Raw genomic sequence first — 25,035 nt, forward strand, 5'->3', positions numbered from 1 at the left:
TATATATAGCCCCAAATAATCCGATCCTCAATCACAGAAAAATCACGATTGCCACTCGAGCCAAAAATAATCTACCAAAATGGTATTGCCATAGAAAATGTTTGGGAAGAATAATTCTCGTATGTAAATTTCATAAGAAATTAACATAAAAGAACCAAATTAAATCATCTCACCCGGCCAGATCTCGCTAAAGACTATGGAAACGTGTAGTGGCCAACGCTGAAACATATATGTGTAGTCAGGCCTGCGAGATGGGTATCTGGCATTTTCTTTTCAGTAACTTAATAATATCAATTCCCTTAATTTTCCTGTCCAATAAGTTCGAAATATTTAAAAAATTTTTTATTTCTATAGGAAATTTTGTCAAAATTTTAATTCGATAGAAAATGTTGTCAACATTTTATGTCTTTACGAAATTTTGTCAAAATATAATTTCTATACAAATTTTTTTCAGAATTTTATTTCTGTAGAAAATTTTGTTTTTTCTATAGAAAATTTATGAAGCATTTCATAGTTGGAGGGAATATTTTGCAAAATCTTCCAAAATATCAATAATTCTTCCAATCTACCAATTTGTAAAAATCTGCCATTTTTGGTAGACTCGTGTTCATAATTGTGTATAGCCCCCATATAAAGCGGCCTCCATATTTCAATTCTGGCTCTATAATTACTGCACAAAAGTTCATATCAGTTTGTAATTATTTCTTCCCTATACTCGTACACCCTCAAAAAAAATCGCTTCTCTAACATATGTTCCAAACATATTTTGCAGGAAGCACATATATTATTGGATACCGCCGAAACATTAATATGATTGTTTTATGTGAGCATATTATATGTTTGGAAGCATTTTGAGTCCAAAAATAGTATATGCTTGGAAGAATTCCCCAAAGAAGATTGTGTTCATTCCCTCACATATTTTTAACTTCCACGAAATTTTTGAGTTCTTCGCATCTTTATTTTCTGTAATACAAATATGCTGTTTTTTTTTCAAATGTCTATTTTCTTGGTTTCGAATGTCTATTCTCTTTATTCCGAATACTCAATCTACTATTCAAATTAAATAATACTTAGACTTAAGCATACCAAATTTTTGGCCATATTATAAAACAGTTTTCCCAAACAACATACAAGCGGTTTCACAGAAATTTCTCTCATTTCATTCTCTCGCTGTGTTATGTTGATATCTTTTTATTCAACCCTCCCTGTTTCCATCTCTATTTCTTTCTCTATACTAACTCTCTCTCTCTGTCGCTCTCTGAATAAAGTATCACAACATATATATGTTTACTCGAAATTTGTAAATTTATATATGTTTACATTCACGCATATTATTTTTATGAAACATTCATGCCCCAAGCATAATATATTCTAACATATTAACATATGTGTCCCAAACATTTTGTGTTAGTTTAGGAACATTACATGTTTGCACTTAAATATATTGTGTTTAAAAATTGTGCCCGAAACACATTTTGTTTATATCGGAACATATGAAAAACATATTTTTCTAACAGTGTATATACCGGTCAAGAACTGAATATATACGTATATAATCGACCTTTCTTTTGTCTACTATGGATCCCGCATGGACTAACTTACAATTTAGAAGATGATATTAAGAAGTTTGCAGAAGATGCCTTGCCATCGGCCGCCACCCAAGTAATTTAATTGTGGATGCCCGTCTTTAGTAGAAGTTTCTATGCAATCTACGGTGGAGGGTACATACACCCAGAAAAAAGGGGCTCTAATGCCAACTGAATTTTATTTTAGTTCATGAAAATTACTTGATTTTAGTTAAATTTTGCACAATATGAGTAAATGTTCCTTATTTTAATAATTTTTTGCTAACTTTAATGACGTGAACTAAAAATAAGGAAAAAAGTTGTATACAAATATAGTGCACAATTTTACTAAAAAATAAAATAGTTCATATTTTCCTAAAATGGCAGAAGTTTGCTTAAATTGAGTTCATAAATCTCTCAAATGAGTAAATTTTACTAAAATTGTACCTGTCATGAACTTCGTATAGCGCTAAAGACATTTTAACAATTTTTAAATCCAATTTTTTCTTTCAACATTTGAAAATTTCTTAAACAAGAGAAAAAAATTAATTATTTGAAATAAATTTTCTTCAATTTGACAAAAAGTATTAACTTATTTGTAACATGTTGCAATTAGAAAACTATTTTAGTTAAAATTTTCTAAAATAAACTTACATTTGCTTCCACGATGGGTTCACTATTTTTCGGTGTAAGATTCGGCCTGGCCGAACTTACGGCCGTATATACTTGTCAAAGACTTAAATCAGAAAATAAGAGTGCTTGATATAAATGAAATGGACTGTGTTTTTTTGGGATCAAAGATATTTTTTGTATTGCTAAAATTAAAATTTTATAACATATATTTTTTTTTGTGACAAAGGTTTGAAATTTTCGAAGAAATTCAAAAAACTCTAACAAAAAACGTTTTCGGCACACGTTTTCTAGGTAAAAGGTACTGGTCGCGGCCTTTCTCCTGATACCAAAGCATTGCACAGTGGGACATTTTTTTTATATATCAATCGTAGTTAGTACTTTTGCATAAATTTGGACAAAACACAATTTTCTGGATTGGTACTAAATAGAAAAAACATTTAGCAAGAAAGTACATGTCATGCCATTTCTTCTGGGCAGAATTTCACAGTGGTCCTATTTTATAAGAATTCAAGTTTCATTTGTATGGCTTTAATTGTACAATATCACAATTATTATTATGTTTGTGATCTATGTGAGCCTATCTACTGAAAGTGCGCTGTTTGGCCTGTTTAATGGTTTTACATTTTTTGCGACACATTTAATTTATTACTGTTCAAAAGTAGTCAAAATATTTACCATATGACCATTTTTGGCCGAGTTAAGGCAACTCGATTAACACATTTGATTTGTTAAAAAGATAGTGCTACATTTTTATATCCCATAAAAGTGATACGGTAAAGTTAGGACTGATGACTAATCCTCCATTATCCATATATAAACACCGCTAAATTAATTTTATTTAGTTTGCATATTTGTTTTTGTTTTGCTTTTTGCAATTGTCTTCATGATGCTTCATGATGTCACGATGTGTGGAATAAAAATTAAATGTAGAATAAAGATTTAATTTTTATTTTACACATGCCACTCACTTTAAAAACACGAAATTATGGATACTGAAGGCTTGCACAAATATATTTAAATCTTTAATGCACAAGATCACCGATTCCTCCGAAAAAAATATGTATAGCATGGAAAATGGTAGAAAAGAACATCTGCGTACCAATTAAAAAAAAATATATAAGTGTTTTTTTTTTTTAATAGTGGTTGTATCTTAAAAATTACAGTGTGCATTAAACTAAGTTTTTATTTACAAATACACAATTTGATTTAAGTAGAGAACAGAGATACACCGTTTTTTACCAACATTACTTTCAAATCTGGTAAATTTTATTTAACTTAGTAGTTTTATTAATTTTTATAATTTTTATATTAACTTTGTCATTCCGTTTGTAACACATCGAAATATTGCTCTAAGAACCCATAAAGTATATATATTGTGGATCGTAGTGAAATTCTGAGTCGCATGTCCGTCCGTCCGTCTGTTGAAATCACGCTAACTTCCGAACGAAACAAGCTATCGACTTGAAACTTGGCACAAGAAGTTGTTATTGATGTAGGTCGGATGGTATTGCAAATGGGCCATATCGGTCCACTTTTACGTATAGCCCCCATATAAACGGACCCCCAAATTTGGTTTGCAGAGCCTATCCGGCTGAAATTTGGCACATGGTGTTGGTATATGGTCCTTAACATCCTTGCAAAAATTGATCCACATCGGTCCATAATTATATATAGCCCCCATATAAACCTATCCCCAGATTTGGCTTGCGTAGCCTCAAAGAGAAGCAAATTTCATCCGATACGGCTGAAATTTGGTACATGGTATAAGTATATGGTCTCTAACAACCATGCAAAAATTGGTCTATATCGGTCCATAATTACATATAGCCCCCATATAAACCGATCCCCAGATTTGAACTCCGGAGCCTCTTAGAGGAGCAAAATTCGTCCGATCCGGTTGAAATTTGGTACGTGGTGTTAGTATATGGTCTCTAACAACCATATAAAATTTGGTCCATGTCGGTCTATAGTTAGGTTAGGTGGCAGCCCGATGTATCAGGCTCACTTAGACTATTCAGTCCATTGTGATACCACATTGGTGAACTTCTCTCGCCCGATTCCATGTTAAGCTCATTGACAAGGGACCTCCTTTTTATAGCCGAGTCCGAACGGCGTTCCACATTGCAGTGAAACCACTTAGAGAAGCTTTGACACCCTCAGAAATGTCACCAGCATTACTGAGGTGGGCTAATCCACCGCAGAAAATCTTTTTGGTGTTCGGTCAAAGCAGGAATCGAACCCACGACCTTGTGTATGAAAGGCGGGCATGCTAACCATTGCACCACGGTGGCTCCCGGTCTATAGTTATATATAGCCGATCCCCAATCACACCAAAATTGGTCCATATCGGTTCATAATCATGGTTGCCATTCGAGTCAAAAATAATCTAGCAAAATTTTATTTCTATAGAAAATTTTGTCAAAATTTTATTCCTATAGAAAAGTTTGTCAAATTTTATTTCTATAGAAAATTTTGGCAAAATTTTATTTCTATAGAAAATGTTGTCAACATTTTAATTCTATTGAGAATGTTGTCAAAATTTTAAATCTTTTGAAAATTTTGTCAAAATTTTATTTCTATATAAAATTTTGTCAAAATGTTATTTCTATGGAAAATTTTATTAAAATCGTATTTCTATAGAAAAGTTTGTCCAAATTTTACTTCTTTAGAAAATGTTGTCAAAATTTTATTTCTATAGAAAATGTTGTCAAACTTAATTATATACGTATTTACCCAAATAATTCGATTGCGGATGACAGTCTTCAGTAGAAGTTTCTACGCAATCCATGGTGGAGGGTACATAAGCTTCGGCCTGGCCGAACTTTCTGCCGTATATACTTGTTTTTCTTCAAAATTTGATTTTCAATTTTGCAGATTACTCAGAAGTACTACAAATTTTTCATAAAAAACATTTTTAAAAATAGCATTATGAGATTTAAAATACAATAAACTTGATTTTATACAATTCGGTCAAAATTTTAATACGTACAATTTTTTTCCGGTTGTATCTTAAAATATACAGTTAAAGTTAAAGATTTAATACATCAGAATTTGAAGTAGGTGAGGAGTATAACATAAGTGCTTTAATTTTTATTTTTTAGATATTTGAAGAGAAACAATTTGAAGCATTTATTTGTGTGCCAAAAATTTCATTTCCATATTAGATTTCAATCTTGTGCAAGCCTTTAATTCGATATTAGAAAATAGCATAAATGTCACCAAATTAAAATTAAATTCCGGGCAATCAATATTAATTTTCCCTTATGTATTTTCGTAGCTAACATTACATGCCAAAAAGGCGGCCGGAGAAGCTTCCAAGCAGGCATTGGAGGTGTCGAAACAAGCGGCAGGTGTAAGCAAAAATACTTTTGAAGATTTGAGTTATGTGGGAAAATCCACCTTGGGTGATCTGACCAAAACTGCGAAGGAAGCCGCTAGTAAAAAAGGTCTAATAAAAATTGATGAAAAGACAGGAATGGCAGTGGCTGGAACCACGGGCACTCAGATAGCGACTCAAAAACAAATTAATCAACCGCCAAATGCTGGTGGTGGAAGTAATTTCTTTTCGAATATTGGTACAGATTTCAATGGTTTGGCATCATCTACATCGACCATGTTTTCGGGAATGTTTGGCGGAAAAAGTAAGAACCAGAAATTTATTTTTATAATAAAGGCAAAACGAACTAAATTAACAATTTACAATTCTATAGAAAATCAACAAAAACAACCTCAACAACAGCAATCTCATCAACAAACCATGGGTCCCAAGTCTAAAAGTGGTCTTGGTTTTGATCCTTTCCCTGGGCGAAAAGGTTTAGTGGAACGTACACCACTCATCAAACATTCGGGTCCACATAAAACCCAAGAAGATATAACACGTCAACAGAATCAGGAAAGATCTCATAGTAATGCGGAAAATCAGGCCTTCCTTAAGGATATGACGAACCAGGTGTTGGCAGGTGAAGGTATAGGATGGCTTAAAATGAATCGTTTCAAAAAACTTATGGAAGATGAATCCTATCGGACATTGGTTTTGAGTAAACTAAATAAGACCCTGGATAAGAAAATCGCTCCCGATGATCATATCGATGATATGGTAAGTGAAGAATTAAGGGATTGAAGTAGAACGAACTTCATATTATTAACGAAATATGTGATTAATACACGGATAGAAAAAGTTTCGTAATTTCAATTAAATTTGTCATTAAAATTGAGCCAACGAAACAAATTTTTCAATACAATGAAACTCTTCATTATTACGAAAAATTTTCTATTAAACAATGAAAAGTTTCGTACTATTAACGAAAGTTTTCGTTGGCTCAATTAATGACATTTTCTTTGTGTGTATTGAGCCAAAGAAAAAAATTCACAAATAAAATGAAGTTTTTCGTTATTATAATTCTTATTTAAAAATGAATTATTTCGTACTCGAAATGAACATTTTCATTGTCCTAATGTACACTTTTTTTGTATGCCAATGACAAAAATGTCTTTGCCTTAATTTTGATGAAATATTCTTTCTGTGTAATTATACATTTTTACAAATTTCTTTCAGTGCGTCTCAAAGCCTGTATGGAAGGGTATGTTGAAATGCCTACAAGCTGTTACTTCAGGCCTGGAAGTTACCTTCTCTAATTTTGGTTTGGGCGGTATGGCTTCAGTTTTCCAAATGATGGAAATTGCCCATACACATTATTGGACCAAGGAATTGAATGATGCCAGTGATATGTCATCCAGTTTACTCTCTAGTCATGCCACAAGTCCCATGGGTAGTCGTGAAAATCTTCGTTCACCATCAAGTCCAAATGGCTCCCACTCCGGTTTGGGTAGTGAATGGGCTTCACCTCAAGAATCTCGTAAAAGTTCCACACATACTGATCGTTCTGGACCTGTTCACATGGGTGGCAATATGGGTCACTCAAGACGATTATCAACAGCGGATAGTCAAGATGGTCAATCAACTACGGAAATGTTTAAGGATATGCTGGCACAAAAGCGTTCGGCTTTACTCAGCAAATTGACCTCATTTGATTCCGATGTAAGTACGGCTAATGTGAATGCATGAAAATGCTTCAGAAATCAGTGTCATGAAAAAAAAAAATTATACACAATTCAAGTGATGATTGTTAAATGATAAAAACCATAAGTTTCTTTAGTTGTTGACTTGCTCGACTTTGAGGGTTGACTTGCGGAACTTTTCGCTCGGCTCATTTTTGGGCTTTGGGGCAGGGGAGACCGATGGCTGACCTACATAATTTGGTCCATTCAGATACTCTCTTATTAATGAGAGATGCCGAGTCTGAAAGACGTAAAAAAAATAGGGAAGCTTTTAAATCTTCAGAAATGTCACCAGCATAACGGAGAATGTAGGGTTTTGATCCTCAATAAGTATTTCATTTTTGATGTCTTGGGGCCAGAGAGGGTCGATGGTATCCGCCAGTCCATTGTCATACTCTCTTATCAATGAGTGCGGTCGAAACCGAACGGCATGCAAGCGCAACGGAGAGGAAGTAGACCACGGCCGTAAACTTTTACGATGTGGGGTCGAAACTGAGATTGAACCCATTATCTGTTGTAAGGCGAGCATTGCTCTCCTGACTAGATATACTGAACAACAACTACGTCCCTCATTTTTTTCTGGCAACAGTGTAGAGCGGGGATCTCCACAGTGGGGTATACTATCGCCTAATGTGGATAACATCTATACACTGCCTACTAAGGATTCTAGCTAAGGGGCGATTTTAACCCATCTGTTACGCAGACGATGTTATAAAGGGTGATACGGTCAAAATTTGGTCAAGGGAAAACGCGTGTAAATCGGTGAAATCGTTTATTTAAAAAATCAAATTAAATTTCTTTTTTAAGTTCAATTAGTATAAAATTCAGAAAAAATATTCAGTTAGGCTTTCGCTTTTCCAAATCCGAATTTCCGGGCCTCACGCTTGACACCTGCCATCAGATTTTGTACAGCCACCTTGTCCACCTTCTTCGCCGCAGAAAGCCAGTTTGCCTTGAACTGCTGCTCGTCCTTAGCAGTTTTTTTGGTCTTCTTTAGGTTCCCCTTGACAATAGCCCAGTATTTCTCAATTGGGCGGAGCTCTGGCGTGTTGGGAGGGTTCTTGTCCTTGGGAACCACCTGCACGTTGTTGGCGGCGTACCACTCCATGGCCTTTTTACCGTAATGGCAAGATGCCAAATCCGGCCAAAACAGTACGGAACAACCGTGTTTCTTCAGGAAAGGCAGCAGACGTTTATTCAAACACTCTTTCACGTAAATTTCTTGGTTGACATTCCCGGAAGCTATGAAAATGCTGCTTTTCAAGCCACAGGTACAGATGGCTTCCCAAACCAGATATTTCTTTGCGAACTTTGACAGTTTTATGTGTTTGAAAATATCTGCTACCTTTCCCCTTCCTTTTGCCGTATAAAACTCCTGTCCCGGAAGCTGCTTGTAGTCGGCTTTGACGTAGGTTTCGTCGTCCATTACCACGCAGTCAAACTTCGTCAGCATCGTCGTGTACAGCCTCCGGGATCGCGCTTTGGCCGTCGTATTTTGTTTATCATCGCGATTTGGAGTCACTACCTTCTTGTAAGTCGATAGTCCGGCTCGTTTTTTGGCTCGATGCACGGTTGTAGACGATACACCCAGCTTATTTGCGGCATCTCGGAGAGAGAGGTTAGGGTTTCGCTTGAAACTACCGGCAACTCTCTTTGTCGTCTCAGCGGCTTCCGGTTGTCGATTTCCCCCCGATCCAGACTTCCTGGCTGTCGACAAACGTTCCCCTTTAATTACATTTGTAACGGTTGATTTGGCAACTTTTAGCGATTTTGCCAGCTTTGCGTGCGAGTAGCTCGGATTTTCGCGAGCAAAATTTTGTTACGCTGCTCTTCTTGCTTGGACGGCATTTTGACAACTGAAGAGTGAATTCCAAAATCAAAATAGGAGCAACATTCTACACACACCACTTCAAAATGAGGGGTGTTCAGGTTTTTTAAATGCAAAATTGAAAGAAATACGTCAAGTTTATATTGACCAAATTTTGACCGTATCACCCTTTAATACATCTGAAGGAAACGGATCCTAACAAAAAAATCCTGAAGATGGCATATGACTGGTCAAGGCGCAGGGACCTGAATGGTAAACCAGAGACAGAAATTATGCCTATTCATTGAAGAACTAAAATTGCTCCATAGTTAGGTTGGTGACAGCCCAATATTTCAGGCTCACTTAGACTATTCAGTCCATTGTTATACCACAGTGGTGAACTTCTTTCTTATCCATGAGTGCTGTCTGATTCAATGACAAGGGACCTCCTTTTATAGCAAAGTCCGAATGGCATTCCACATTGCGGTGAAATCACTTAGAGAACCTTTGAAGCACTCAGAAATGTTACTCAGAGGGGATAATCCACCGCTGAAAAACTTTTTGGTATTCGGTCGAAACTGGGCATGCTAACTATTGCATCACAGTTGAATCTATTGCCCCATATACCGAACCGAGATTTTTGAGCATGACGATGCCAGTGTCTTATAAAATAAAGTACTTATTTAGGAGTAACCTTAGACAGAAAACTGAATCACATCCAAGAGAGGACTGAGAAAACCTAACGAACTGGATATATGAGAGCTTTATAAGGCCAATCCTTAGAAACGTGTCTATTGTCTGGTGAATCAATGGAGAGGAAAGACAACATAGAGATTTTAAAACGGATCGAATAGACATTTTTTCCTAGCATAACTGGGGCAATTAAGACCTCGTCAATCAGAGCCTTGGAAACGATACTGGACTTAAGACCTATAGAGGATCACATTAAAAGCGTAGCCGCCATGACTGCGATGAGATTGAAGATGGTGGGAGAATGGACGGAAACACGAAACCATTAAAGATACTAGGGGAGACGGCTGGTGTAAAGCCGCAAGAATCCATTATTGTATACATGAGGTGGCAATAGTTGTCTAGTGTGAAATTCTGACGCCAGCAAGATGATCCTGGGAGAAAGGTGATCCAGAATAGATACCAGAGGGAAATAACTGTAACACCAATGGAAAGAAGATGCGTGAGAGGACGGGACTGGGCGTATATGTGGAGGAACCAGTCACCTAGATCCTATTCCGATTACCTGGACTTCGCATGTACTGCTACCTGTAGACAGAAGTGCGTGCCATAACGGAATATATTAGATGGCTTGGAAATAACACGAGGCCACAAAACGTGAAAATTTCCCCAGTTTTCCAAAGGGTAATAAAGGTAGTAGCAGACATTACGGTTCGAACGCGAACCATATTGGAATGCAAACGCATCATCAACGAATACTCGGAATACAGCAGGGTGCCGGGACATACCAGAATAAGAGGAAACGTAAAGGCAAATGAGGTGGAGATAAGAGCTAGGACACATGGGAAATTGTCGTCGAGAACGCAAAGGCAATAAAGGCAACGCGGGCTGAGTTGGGTGAATGGACATATAAAGCGATGAGAACCAATGAAACAGTCGATAGGACGACGAAAATACTATGGGATGAGCCAGATAATAAAAAGACTGCAGAACTACTCAAGGAGAGTAGGACGACAGTTGGGAGGACGGTGGGAATAATGATCAGGTACATAGACTTGAGGGCACATCTGTACCGAATAGGATGGTGCTTGCAGGGCGTGTTTTGTGGATGATGAAACCTTGGAACACTATCTTTGTCACTGCCCTGTCTTTACAATCAAAAAGTTTACTATATTAGTGAAGAGGTGATTCGGGTCCAGATGGGAAACAGGAATGCAAAAGCATGATCAGCGAATACTCGGAATATGGCAGGATCCACATCATGTTGGCGCCGGGGCATGCCAGTATAAGAGGAATAGTAAGGGGAAAAAGAAGTGTCGATAAGAGCTAGGACACATAGGGAAATTGAACGCAAAGCCAATGGAGGCAACGCAGGCCGAGTTAAATGAATGGGCACGAGAGACACATAAAGTGATGAGGGCCAATGCAACGGTCAGTCGATCGACGAAAATACTATGGGGTGATACAGATAGGAAAAGACTTGGGACTATTCAAGGAGAGTAGGACAACAGTCAGGAGGAATAATTACCGGCTACCTAGACTGGATAGCACACCTGTGCTAAATAGGAAAAGTGTCTCCACTTGGCAAAGAGTTTACTATATAGGTGAAGAGTTGATTCGCGACCTAGACCAGCTGGAAAACAGATACGGAAAACAAATTAGATGATTCCTTAGAGACACAGAGTTCCTGGAATAAAGGAAGAGTATGATGGAGAGAAGAAATTAGAGCGCACAACAAGCCCAATACTTACGTAGTTGTACGACGTAAGACAGGACAACCTAAAACCTCTTTACAACGTAATCTATAACATTTAGGGGTACAAAAGCATCACAGCTTGTAAAAAAGGGTAAATGTGTCACTAAAGTGGCATAATGGTAACACTGGTCACACGGTTTTTATCGTTCATCAATCATTACTTTATGTTATCGATGTGTATGGTAAATGCTTTCATTTTATTAAACTGGAAATATCATAGAAATTTCAATTTTACTCGTGTCATACCTCAAATGAATTGTAGTCTCTTAAGATAGCCATTCCAAATTGTATCTCATGTGTATATCTTCCATTGTCCACCACAATCATTCTTAAGTTGAGTTCGCCTTATAGATGTGATGAGCTTTTTATGTTTAAACGTATCCCATAATCCATATAACAAAACAGCATTGTAAAGTATCTCAGTAATCAGTCAGTATCAGTATCAGGAATGCGATAAACGCTTCTCCAGACCATGTTGATGTTGACGTGTATTAAGCAAAGACTACATATTCGTCCATACCTTTAACATAGATTAGATATTGTGTTTGTTGTTTGACTATGTGATGCAATTACAACTTCCTCAAAATCCATAGGCGGCTGGATCTACGGGTGCCCTTTCAGTTGTCAGTGATCTATTGCCCGTGGGCAGTTTGAATGTACGTATGCCATCCAGTTGTCGATCGACTGTTTCAGATACTGAATATGAAAATGTAAGTAAAACCAAACGAACGACTTGTCCTTATGCATATGTATCTTTTGTACGAATCTATATATATATAGACCCTGAGAATAAGAGAACAGAAAATGTCCTTGTTATCAATCAAATGGAGCAGTATTGTAGAGATTTGCCCCTTTGTTTTGCTTCAATCGTAGGAGTAGTGTGTTTAAAGTTCCTTAAGTCCTTGACTAAAGTGATATGATGATATCTCTGCTCTTTTGAACTAAACCTATTTTAGACTACCACTTCAAAGGATTCAAAACGTAGCTCTGGCAATATTTGGACTGGTAAATCAACTTTAAGTGCCGGCTTCCGTTATACGGGTGGACATTTGATCAATACCTCATCTTCACCATCACCTGATAGTCCCAGAGTGTATTTGTTTGAAGGTCTATTGGGTAAGGATCGTTCAAATCTATGGAATCAAATGCAATTTTGGGAAGATGCTTTTCTTGATGCTGTTAGCCAAGAGAGGGATATGATTGGTATGGATCAGGTAAGTTTCCCTCTGAGCTGAATATCTAAGCTAAATCAAAATTAAATACATTTTTTTTCCAGGGTCCCATAGAAATGATGGAACGTTACAAAGCTTTAAGTGATTCGGAGCGTAAACGTTTGGAACATGATGAAGATCGTCTTTTATCGACAATGCTGTATAATTTAACAGCCATCTTGGTGATGTTAAATGTGAATAAAGAGGAAATACGTCGGAAAATCCGTCGACTTTTGGGCAAATCTCATATTGGATTGGTTTATGCTCAGGAAGTCCACAATGTTGTCGATCAAATAAATAATTTGGTAAGTTTAATGAAGACCTAAATTCCGTTGAAACAAACATATTAATCCGCCTCGAGTCTGAGGATAGGTAATGTGGCTGTATGTTGAAAGTCTCTTAAAATTCAACGTGGCTTTGTCGTCAGCTGAGGTAGGCCAGTGGTCGTCCTGAGTTACCTTACCAAGGATCTAAAAATCTTAACTGAAACACACTATTGGTGTCTTCACGGTACTTTTTATATGCAATATACGTGATGGTCCCCGTGGGTTCGATCGGCAGTGTTACCGGCTTTGGACAGATAAGGTCTTCGGTGCATTCGGTCGGCTTATACTACTTCCACCAAATCGCACTTTCCGTAATTAGTTAAATGAAAAAAAGGCCTCGGCTATACTCATATTCGGTCGGTCGGTTGTTGCGAACAGGGACGCACAGATAAGACTGTGAATGCGACGAACTTCGTAATGGAACGCATGGCGTATGTGGACGAACTATAAGACTGCGAACAGATCTTGTAACCAGGTAATACTACGTATGCGGACGTACCGGATATGTGGTACTACTATAAGGATTTCCCATACATTTTGTTGGACGCAGCAAATGCGTACAAGGACGAAACGCTTTACAACAATGGTTGTTGGTTTGTAATATTGTGAAACCAGTAAGATGATACCGGGAGAATGGGTCCCTAGAATAGATACCAGAGGGAAATTATTGTTACACCGATGGATCGAAGATGCCTGGGAGAGCGGGACTGGGCGTATATGTAAAGGACCCAGGCACGGAGTTGCTATTCCGATGTGAAGATAGGAGCTAGGACACATAATGAAATTTACTTAGAGAACAAAAAGCCAATGGTGGCTTTGCCAAGATTGATGAATGGGAACGGGAGACAATTAAAGCGATAAGGACCAATTCAACTGTCGGTAGGGGTGAGGGAAAATACTATGGGGGCTACAGATAACAAAAATACTCGAGAACTATTTAAGGAGAGTAGGACGACAGACAATTTGTACTTCAAGGTGCTCTTGTGGTTCATGTCACTATTCAAAAAACCTCAACTCCGTGAGAAATCTTTACTAATCACTTCTTGGTATCATACCGATTACATTTCTCCGAAAAATTTCAAGATGCATGTTTATTGATCCATTCTTATATGCAACATTTTACCCAATCAAGAGAGAATATCACAGCGGATCGAGTTGACTCCTTGTGCCGGCGCCAGCGGGGCAATGTGAACCGGGAGACAATACTTAACATAGTACCAGAATTCTAGGTACCAATGTCAAGTATGAAGCACCGTGGTGCAATGGTTAGCATGCCCGCCTTGCATACACAAGGTCGTGGGTTCGATTCCTGCTTCGACCGAACACCAAAAGTTTTTCAGCGGTGGATTATCCTACCTCAGTAATGCTGGTGACATTTCTGAGGGTTACAAAGCTTCTCTAAGTGGTTTCACTGCAATGTGGAACGCCGTTCGGACTCGACTATAAAAAGGAGGTCCCTTGCCATTGAGCTTAACATAGAATCGGGCAGCATTCAGTGATAAGAGAGAAGTTCAATAATATGGTATAACAATGGACTGAATAGTCTGATACATCGGGCTGCCACCTAACCTAACCTAACCTAAGTATGAAGCAGATTTGGCGGCATTAGATAAAGAGCGAACAGATACAACAAACAATGTGAACCACCAAAGGATACAATATCTTCTGTCAATCGACTCACAGGATCTCTGAGGAGTCGAGCATAGGTTTATGATGCCCGACAGATAGTCATAGGCAGATACCGAGATTCTTTTCCGCCTCCCGCAACGTAGTTCTGTTGGGTGTAGGGTGAGCGATAACAGAATGTTTCAAATGCATCCGGACAAACACGTGGACGATAAAGGGAATAAATTCATTATAACCTATTCGGCTATTGAGAGCAATAGCAAAGCATATGATACGATCACGAACAGTTCTGGAGTGCGAGAGGGAGATCAACCTTTACTCTGAATGTAGCACGATTCACACTATCGGTATTCAAGGTCTTAGATAAATGAAAAAAAGTCCTCGGCTATAATCATATTCGGTCGGTCCGTTGTTGCGGACAGGGACGCACAGATAAGACTAAATAAGCTAATAAGGTCGGAATTACGACAAGAATATCATAAGAAAACTCGAATGAGATCAAATCCAGTGAAACTACTAAACGGAAATTATGATGGGTCACATACAGTTGACAGAGTATTGGCGCTAATTAGCGGAGATAATCAATTGAAGCCCTAGTGTGTTTTGTGAAGATGACGAATTCTTGCTAAATTTCCTTTTCTACTCCCATATCTTCACACGATATAGATTCCATCATTTGGGACGAGACATAATAACAAGCCTGGTCTACTTGTCAGCATGGATAGGAGGACATTTAAGTGATGCATTGAGGAGTTACTAAACTAGACAAATAGGGTAAAACCGAGAAGAGTTTATTAGAGCACTGAGTCCATAGTCATAAGGCGGATGAGGTCCGATGATTCTTTTCACCTTACCTAGCGAATACAGTATTGTAACATCAATTGGTGGTAAATAAGAATCAAACCTGATTAAGGAGAGATGGAGACAAAACAAGGGAAGGATTTTATGCGCCGCCCACACTATCAGTTTATCCGGACGACAGTGCTCGTGTCGAACATATCCCAGATATTGGCCACATTATAAGAGGTGTTCGAAGACTTTAAAACTTATAGCCTAGACGGCGCATTCGAGACCAGACTGTAGCAACAAAGGCCAACAAGTGAGATTCGAAGAAAAAATTGTGGCCGAATCTTAGAATCCATACTATAGCAATAGAGAACAACCGGCTTACCACAACACCCAATCGAGACGATTCGGGACTTCATAAACCCCAAACGAAAGAACAACGTCCGCATTTCCATTAGATCCCAAAACTCCTAAGAATGACGCCAGTACAGCGAATTGAGCCAGTACCCTCAGATTTGACGGAGCAAGCTGTACTTTACGGCGAGCCATAGCCTTTCTATGGCATTGAAGAAATTTCAGTTTCGCCGAAAACGTGGGCACCATTTTAATGATATATACCTTGTGGGCAAAAGTATTAATCCCCGGTGTTGTCATATTGCTAGCATTAGGCACCTTAACGGCCTCCAAAAATAGTAACAAATTTTACCTGGAGGGCAGAGTCCATGCGGTAATAATTCCGACAACAAACTACCCTAAAATCCCCGGGGTCACATTCGACAGTCTTCAAGTCATCTGTATATGTCACTGCAATTTGTGATCGACCCCATGGTAGAAATAAGGTCATGAAGGTTGCGGACCAACCTTGATCCTCTCCTTGGGAATCTTGTCAAAGCATTATCCCTGGATTGTTATTCCATTAACCGTCCAAATCAAAAATGTAAGGATTGATCTCCATTAATGCAGGCAGAATACGTCACAGGTCTGAACAGGGTTCATGAGGATACTGAAGCTGAAGCGGTTAGAAGCTAATATTGTTATCGGAGTCCGACCACCATAGGAGACCGCCCACGGTAGTTTTAGGCCAAATAAGATCAAGCAATTGCAACTGCCTCAATTCCTCTTTATCAATGAGCGATAGTTACGTATCTTACGTGAATCCTATCTGACCGGCTAAACCTATCCAACTCACACCATAGTCACATAGTTTCTCGATTTGCTGACAAGCTAATGTACCAATAGCTCAACACAAAATGTACCATAACACAACACACTAATATCTCAAAGCTTTCCTAAGTTGTTTCACATATTGTGCAACACATCATCCAGGACTCGGCAGCACTCATTGATAAGGACAAATTCCATCCACAATAGACAATCCACTTTCCTAACCTAACTTTGTTTACAGCACCAATTCCTATGAAAATTCTGCCTTTTGACTCATATATATGATCTACTTTTATTTCCAGAACGGCAATGATATCGATCTGAAACCATTGGGTTCCAGACTATTGCATAGGCAAAGCTTTACCGTCCATCAGGGTGTTGATGCATCCGGACCATTGCGTTTCATGGAGGTACGAGATGATGGTCTGGTTTTGCGTTCCGTCGATGGCACCATAGTTGAACGTTGGTGGTATGAGCGTTTAGTCAATATGACCTATTCTCCGAAAACCAAACTTCTATGCCTATGGCGACGCAATGGTGGTCAAACACAACTGCACAAATACTATACAAGAAAGGTAGGTCGAAGGACCATTTCTATACATAATTTCAAGGATTGTTTAATGGTTTTCTGTATGAACTTTTAGTGCAAAGAACTTTACAATTGTATTAAAGAAGCAATGGAACGTGGTGGCACCCCCACCAATGTCCCCGAATTGGGCGGTGAATTTCCCGTCCAAGATATGAATACGGGCGAGGGTGGCCTGTTACAAGTGTGCCTTGAAGGTGTTGGTTTGTTATTTGCCAACAGCAAGGTAAGTGTGTTTTAATGTCTATGCCTTTATCCTTGTTTTATTCCAATAAAAAAAATATTTTTTGATATTTGCTTTACAATGTTCTATGGAAGATATTTACCTTTTCATTTGATCCTTTATTTGTAACTTTTTGTTTTGTTTTATTTAAAATCGAGCATTCTATGAATGCTTTCGTCCTCTATTCAAAAGGGAAGGTGAAGTTTTTTTCCGCGTTTATTTTACTTTATAGTTTCTTTGATTTCACAATTTCATTCAACCTTGTACAAATTTAGAACATTTTAAGGACCTTGGTTTTCTGGTTTCGATTTAATGTTTTATATTTTTAGTTTTCTTTATAGTTTATTTGAATTAATTTATAGATTTTGGTTTTAGGCTTTTTAAGTTTTTTTATTTAATAATTATCTCCAACAATGTAATAAAAATTTCTTTTGAAGAAAATTTCCGCATTTTCTACGTTGGAAAATGTGTTTCAATTGTTAAAATGATTAATAGCAAGGACCTTCTCAATTTTTCCCTTCAAATTCTTGTTGTATTTTAATTTTTTTCTCACTGCCATTATATCCATTGTCATTTATTCATGTCATTATCATAGTTGGTTTTTTTTTGGGGCTACATTTTGCCACCAAGTGAGAAATTTTCTATCGTTGAATAGTTTTTGAAAAATTGCTAATAAATAATCAAGGAATTGTTTTCATGGTTCCTTATCCGTCACATGTCGGCAGGAGTTCGTGGACACATAACAAAAGCTCACATTTGGCTTGATGTGCTCTCTAATTCAATGTTTAGGCGTAACCTATTTTTCTGTTTTAGGATCTCGATCTCCCCGAAGCATTACCAAGGATGTCATTAATTCCTCTTGCAAAATGAGTCCAGGATCGCTCCTGTTGCAACAAATTGAGTAAAGGTATCGAAGACTACAGTGGTAGAACTGTAAGACTGAAAATCTCAGTGGAATAACTGTAGGTCTTTTGAGGTGAAAACGTAGGCCTTAAAGCTTTAATGAGAGAACTGTATGTTAGGCTGTCACAGGAGGTAAACTGTAGGGCTAGAAGTCTCCATAGTGTTACTACAGACCCGAAAGTCTCAGGAACTGTAAGTACTAAGGTCTTAGTGGTTGAATAGTGGGCCAGAAGGCCCGAAGGCCTCTGGGAGGAGCTATAGACCACAAAGTATAAGTGGGGGAGTTATAGGGAAAAATGCTTAACTAAAGGGGACTTAATGAAGGTCTCGGTGAGGCAACTGTATACCCGAAGGTATCATTGGAGGAATTATAGGCCCAAAGGTCTCTGTAACGGAGATGTTTACGCGATGTTTACGATATTTCAGACTCACTTAAACTATTCAGTCCATTGTTATATCACAGTGCTGAACTTCTCTCTTATCACTGAGTGCTGCCCCATTCTAACATATGTTAAGCTCAATGACAAGGGACCTCCTTTTTATAGCCGAGTCCAAATGGCGTTCCACATCGTAGTGAAACCACTTAGAGAAGCTTTGAAACACTCAGTAATGTCACCAGCATTACAGAGAGGGGATAATCCACCGGCGAAAAACAAGTTTTTGGTGTTTAGTCGAAACTTGATTGATGGGTCACTGTCTCTGGGGTATCATATACTCATATTTAACACTCAGGAATCTGGTTGTGTATTAGTAGTGAATTAGAAATATTTCGATCTTCAGTGGTGAAACTGTATGATCCAAGGCCTCCAAGGAATTGTAGGTTCTAAGATCTCAGTGCGGGAACTACCAGCTCAAAGGATTCTACTTCAAGGTCTCAGTAGGGAACTGTTGGATTTAAGGTCTCAGTGAAGGATCTATAGGCCCGAAAGTATAACTGGCGAAAAAAGTCTCAGTGGTGGAGCTGTCTCAGATTAGAAAGCCATTACAATTCCGATTTTATCGTCATACAAATTTGGCTATCCATGCGTATACTAAACATCCGCACATTCCATGTGTCCACCACATGTACCCGGAAACACGTCCTCCTTGGTTTCAGTGAGGGAAGTATTGGCTCGAAGGTATCAGCGACCGAACTGCAGGCCACAAGATATCATTGGTCGAACTGGTGGCCGAAAGTTTAGGTGATGGAACTGTAGAGTAATGATCGCAGTGGGGAGACTGTAGGGCCGACGGTCTCAGTAGATCAACTATAGGCCCAACAGCAGAAGGTTTCAGTTTTTGTGGGGTAGGCATAATGCTTACTGCGGTGAAACTGTGGCCCTTAATGTTTTAGTGGGGGAACTACAGCCTAAAAGTTTTCACGAGGTATTTAGAGGCCGTAGGACTCAGTGATGTTATAGTATGATCTACTGGACTGTATTGGGAATGGAAGTTTTCAAGGTCTCAGTGGGAAAACTGAAGAACCAAATGTCAGATGGGGAACTAATGACCCGGTGTTACCCCAAATGCTTCATTGATGGATCTGTAAGTGAAAAGTCACAAGTGGGGCAAAAGTAGGCTCTAAGGCTTCATCGATGGGAGCCACCGTGGTGCAATGGTTAGCATGCCCGCCTTGCATACACAAGGTCGTGGGTTCGATTCCTGCTTCGACCGAACACCAAAAAGTTTTACAGCGATGGATTATCCCACCTCAGTAATGCTGGTGACATTTCTGAGGGTTTAAAAGCTTCTCTAAGTGGTTTCAATGCAATGTGGAACGCCGTTCGGACTCGGCTATAAAAAGTAAGTCCCTTGTCATTGAGCTTAACATGGAATCGGGCAGCACTCAGTGATAAGAGAGAAGTTCAACAATGTGGTATCACAATGGACTGAATAGTCTAAGTGAGCCTGATACATCGGGCTGCCACCTAACCTAAGGCTTCATCGATGGAACCATAGGCCGAAGATCTCAGTGGGGCAATTATAGACGTAAAAGACTCTGTACTGGTTCAGTGGTGAAAATGTATTTCTGAAGTTCTGAGATCAATGATACAACTGTTAGCCAAAGTAGTCAGTGCTGGATTTTCAGCGACAGAGGTGGAAGAGTATGAATGGTATGAAGTTTTTATTTGTTGCAGTGTAACCATGAAGGTTTCTGCGGTGAAACTGTAGGTTCTAAGTTTTAGTGCGACGCTACAGGCCGTGGGGTGGTATCAAGGTCTCAGTGTGGGAACTATTGCACTGAAGGCCTATAGGCGCTATGTTCTCAGTGGGGGAACTATTCAAAGGTCTAAATGGTCAGAGGTCCACAGGACCGAAGAATCGGGAAATGGAATAATAGGCAGAAAGTCTCACTACGGATCTCAGTAGAGCCAATGGACTGCCAGTGGAAGAATTTAAGGTCGTAAACGGGAGCTGTGGTGCAATGGTTAGCACAATGTATACAAAGGAGTTTAATTCCAGTTTCGATCAGATACCGAAAAGTTTTTCAGCGGTGGATTATCCCCTCCAAGTAATGCTTTTGAAATTGCAAAGCTTCTCTAAATTGTTTTATCATAATGTGAAACGTCGTTCGGACTCGGCTATAAAGGCAAGCTAACTAAGGAATAGGGCAGTTCTCAGTGAAAAGAGAGTAGTTCATCACTGTGGTAATATAATGGACTGAATAGTCTAAATGAGCCTGAAATAGCGGGCTGTCATTATACCGAACCTTACCTAAGGTCGTGGTGGAAATGCATTTTCAAAGGTCTCTGTGGTGGGACTGAGATACCTGAGATGTCCACTGGTTAGGTTAGGTTAGGTTATGTGGCAGCCCGATGTGTCAGGCTCGCTTAGACTATTCAGTCCATTGTGATACCACAGTGGTGAACTTCTCTCTTATCACTGAGTGCTGCCCGATTCCATGTTAAGCTCAATGACAAGGGACCTCCTTTTTATAGCCGAGTCCGAACGGCGTTCCACATTCCAGTGAAACCACTTAGAGAAGCTTTGAAACCCTCAGAAATGTCACCAGCACTACTGAGGTGGGATAATCCACCGCTGGAAAACTTTTTGGTGTTCGGTCGTAGCAGGAATCGAACCCACGACCTTGTGTATGCAAGGCGGGCATGCTAACCATTGCATCACGGTGGCTCCCATGACCACTGGTTGTGTGACTTGATCTGTGTTCCCTCCCATTTTCACAGTGTATTTCAATAGACTCGCACGCTCTGGACCTGTAACACTACAGGACCGATATTCAACATAGTAGATTCCACTTGTAGATCCGGACACTTATTCCGAGGCATTATGTCTCTTTGCAATATTCTCATGTTGATTTTCTCCAGATTATCGAATTTCCGGAAACGTTTTTGGATTAATCTAAATTTTAATCGTATTGCCTCTCGGCATATTTTCCCGCTGCTTTGAGTTTTTTCATTTTTTTCACATGAATCAATATAAAGGGTGGTTAAAATTTCAAGGGCCGATGTTGATTTTTAATAAAACACAAACTATTTAGAAATTATTGTAATTATATTTTATTATGATATATTGGTATTACTCAATTATGTATGGAACAAAATATCTGCCAAATGGGCGCCGCGACCTCGGTGGCACACCTTCATCCGATGGTTCAAATTTTCGATGACGCTGAGGCATAATGGAGGTTCTATGCCGTTAATGAGCCGGATTATCTCATCCTTTAGCTCTTGAATTGTTGCTGGCTTATGGACGTACACCTTTTCTTTCAAATAACCCCAAAGAAAAAAGTCCAACGGTGTCAAATCACATGATCTTGGCCGCCAATTGACATTGCCATTACGTGAGATAACACGGCCATTGAATTTGTTGCGCAAAAGAGCCATTGTTTCGTTAGCTGTGTGGCAAGTGGTACCGTTTTGCTGAAACCACATATCGTCCACATCCATATCTTCCAATTCGTGTCATAAAAAGTTCGTTATCATCTCACGATAGCGAACACCATTCACAGTAACTGCCTGACCGGCCTCATTTTGGAAAAAATTCGGCCCGATGATGCCGCCAGCCCATAAACCGCACCAAACAGTCACTCTTTGTGGGTGCATTGGTTTTTCGACAATCACTCTTGGATTCTCATTCGCCCGAATGCGGCAATTCTGTTTATTGGCGAATCCACTGAGGTGAAAATGTGCCTCATCACTGAAGATGATTTTCTTCGAAAATTGATCATCCACTGTTGCCATTTCTTGGAACCATTTAACACGTTGTTGGATTGTGTATCTCTCCATGGTTCAAATTGAGTAAGTCTGAAATAGAGAAATGTCAAATAAAATTCCGGAAAAAATTGGCGTTTAGGTGTGGTTCACATTCAATATCGGCCCTTACAATTTAACCACCCTTTACAAAACTTCGTAAATTATTGGTGTTTGTATAACATTCTCTGATTTTTGTTTGTTTCTAAATTCAATGTTCACAGAAAATTTGGTCAAAATTTCGAAATTTAATAGAACATTTCTCACTATAAAGTTAGGACAGCGTTCATTGGTCTCTCATATCACACAGTTATTTAACATTTTTTTTATTCACCTTTAGTTCGTTTTACAAATTATCAACAGATTTCATATTCAATATCATTTTATAGCAATGCATCATACATCACGCATATCATAGAAAACATTTAAATATCAATAACATCTAACATCTAGACATTTAGACATACACATATTTATCACCATTACATGCCATATAGCATTTTTTAATAATTTAATTTTGCTACAAAATTATCACAACGAAAGAAAATAATTTACACAAAACAATTTATGATAAAAATTATAAAAAAAACAAACAAATCAAAATATGCTGCTAGTGAATGTACTGAATGCTAAAATGCATTTTTTTCTTCTAATATATATATATTTTTTTCGTAACAATTATTTTCTATTTCAATCTAATGAAAATAAAAGCAAAAAAAAATACTTTATAAAATTACAGTCAACGAATATTATCTAATCACCGCAACGAAAATATATATATTTTTTGTTGTTTTTTCCTCTCTTTAATTGTATAACAATGCAATGTATATGAAAATATAAGAATATATAAATTATGAAACAAGAAAAAAAAAATAATTTATTATTGATTTGTTTTAATTTTTTTTATTATGAATTCTTCATTAAATAAATAAAATGTGTACGTGATGAGTGGCATATAAGATAGAAGGTTTCAGAGTATATATTTTTCTTAATAAAATATTTTTTAAATTATAATTTAATTCGTTTTAATCATTTTCATTTTGAAATTAGGTTAGCATTATATATTAGGTATTTCCCATGAACATGTGAAAACTTGAAGATAAACCTAAACCTCACAAATTTTTGCGCCATGAGGGGAGTAGAGCCAGCGACTTTCGCACGAACATCTTATGAGATATAAATGGAGTGAGGGACTTTTGTTAAAGATTGCAAACCTATTTTTTTTTCAACTCAAAGATAATGGAAAATCTTTTTATCGAATGTTGTTGCATATGACACATCTCTTAGCATTATTTAGCCACCATTGCTATGCGACATTTCTGTCTGTAAACCAGAGAATATATACGGTGAACCGGTATATTCTGGTGTACTATGTATTTAGTCGCATTTGCAGTTGATAAACACTCTCCGTCTAGGAAAAAATACAGATTTTTTGCAAGTGTGTGAAATTTTAGTTTGTATCAAAAGTTAATAAGATCAGATAAAAAATAAGAGATAGAGAGATATGGGAGCTACAACTTTGTGAGGGAAATTTGAACTGAAGTAACGTTGTATTTTTATACCTTCCACCATAGGATGGGGGGTATATTAACTTTGTCATTCCGTTTGTAACACATCGAAATATTGATATAAGACCCCATAAAGTAAATTTCGTGGTGGAATTCTTAGTTGATCTAAGCATGTCCTTCCGTCCGTCTGTTGATCCCCAGATTTGACCGATCGCCAGATTTGACCTCCGGCACCTCTTGAAGTAGGAAAATTCATCCGATTCGGTTGAAATTTGGTATATGGTCTCTAACAACCATGCAAAAAGTGGTACATATCGGTCCATAATTATATATAGCTCCCATATAAATCGATCCCCAGATTTGATCTCCGGCGCCTCTTGAAGGAGGAAAATTCATCCGATTCAGTTCAAATTTGGTACATTGCACTAGTATATGGCCGCTAACAGCCATGCAAAAATTGGTCCATATCGGTCTATAGTTATTAAAAGCCGATTAAAAGCCGATGTATACAAATTGGTCAATATGGCCACAAATAATCTACCAAAATTTTATTTCTATAGACAATTTTGCCAAAATTTTATTTCTATAGAAAATTTTGTCAAAATTTTATTTCTATAGAAAATTTTGTCAAAATTGTAAAAATTTTGTCAAAAATTGGTCTACATCGGTTCATAATTATAAATAGATTCCATATATAACCCATACCCAGATTTGGCTTGCGGAGCCTCAAAGATAAGCATATTTCATCCGATCCGGTAGAAATTTGGTACATGGTGTTGGTATATGGTCCCTAACATCCATGCAAAAATTGGTCCACATCGGTTCACAATTCTATATAGCCCCTATATAAACCGATCCCCAGATTTGGCTTGCAGAGCCTTTAAGAGAAGCAAATTTCATCCGATCCGGTTGAAATTTGAAACATGGTGTTAGTATATGGTCTCCAACAACCGTGGCAGAATTGGTCCATATCGGTCTATAGTTATATATAGCCGATCTCTAA

At 38.0% G+C, this 25,035-nt stretch overlaps 1 protein-coding gene across 1 annotated transcript in view; it reads left to right on the forward strand.

Annotated features, from left to right (window-relative positions):
- The window catches only part of Rab3-GEF (Rab3 GDP-GTP exchange factor), a 233,866-nt gene that overhangs the window by 152,084 nt on the left and 56,747 nt on the right, over positions 1-25,035 (forward strand). Inside the window, 8 exon segments of the mRNA XM_075299906.1 lie at positions 5,476-5,839; positions 5,909-6,294; positions 6,754-7,236; positions 12,103-12,219; positions 12,466-12,723; positions 12,786-13,025; positions 16,925-17,197; positions 17,267-17,434. Of these exon segments, the coding sequence (XP_075156021.1) occupies positions 5,476-5,839; positions 5,909-6,294; positions 6,754-7,236; positions 12,103-12,219; positions 12,466-12,723; positions 12,786-13,025; positions 16,925-17,197; positions 17,267-17,434 (2,289 nt within the window).

This window comes from Haematobia irritans, chromosome 3, assembly GCF_050003625.1.
Source record: "Haematobia irritans isolate KBUSLIRL chromosome 3, ASM5000362v1, whole genome shotgun sequence".
NCBI lineage: Eukaryota > Metazoa > Arthropoda > Insecta > Diptera > Muscidae > Haematobia > Haematobia irritans.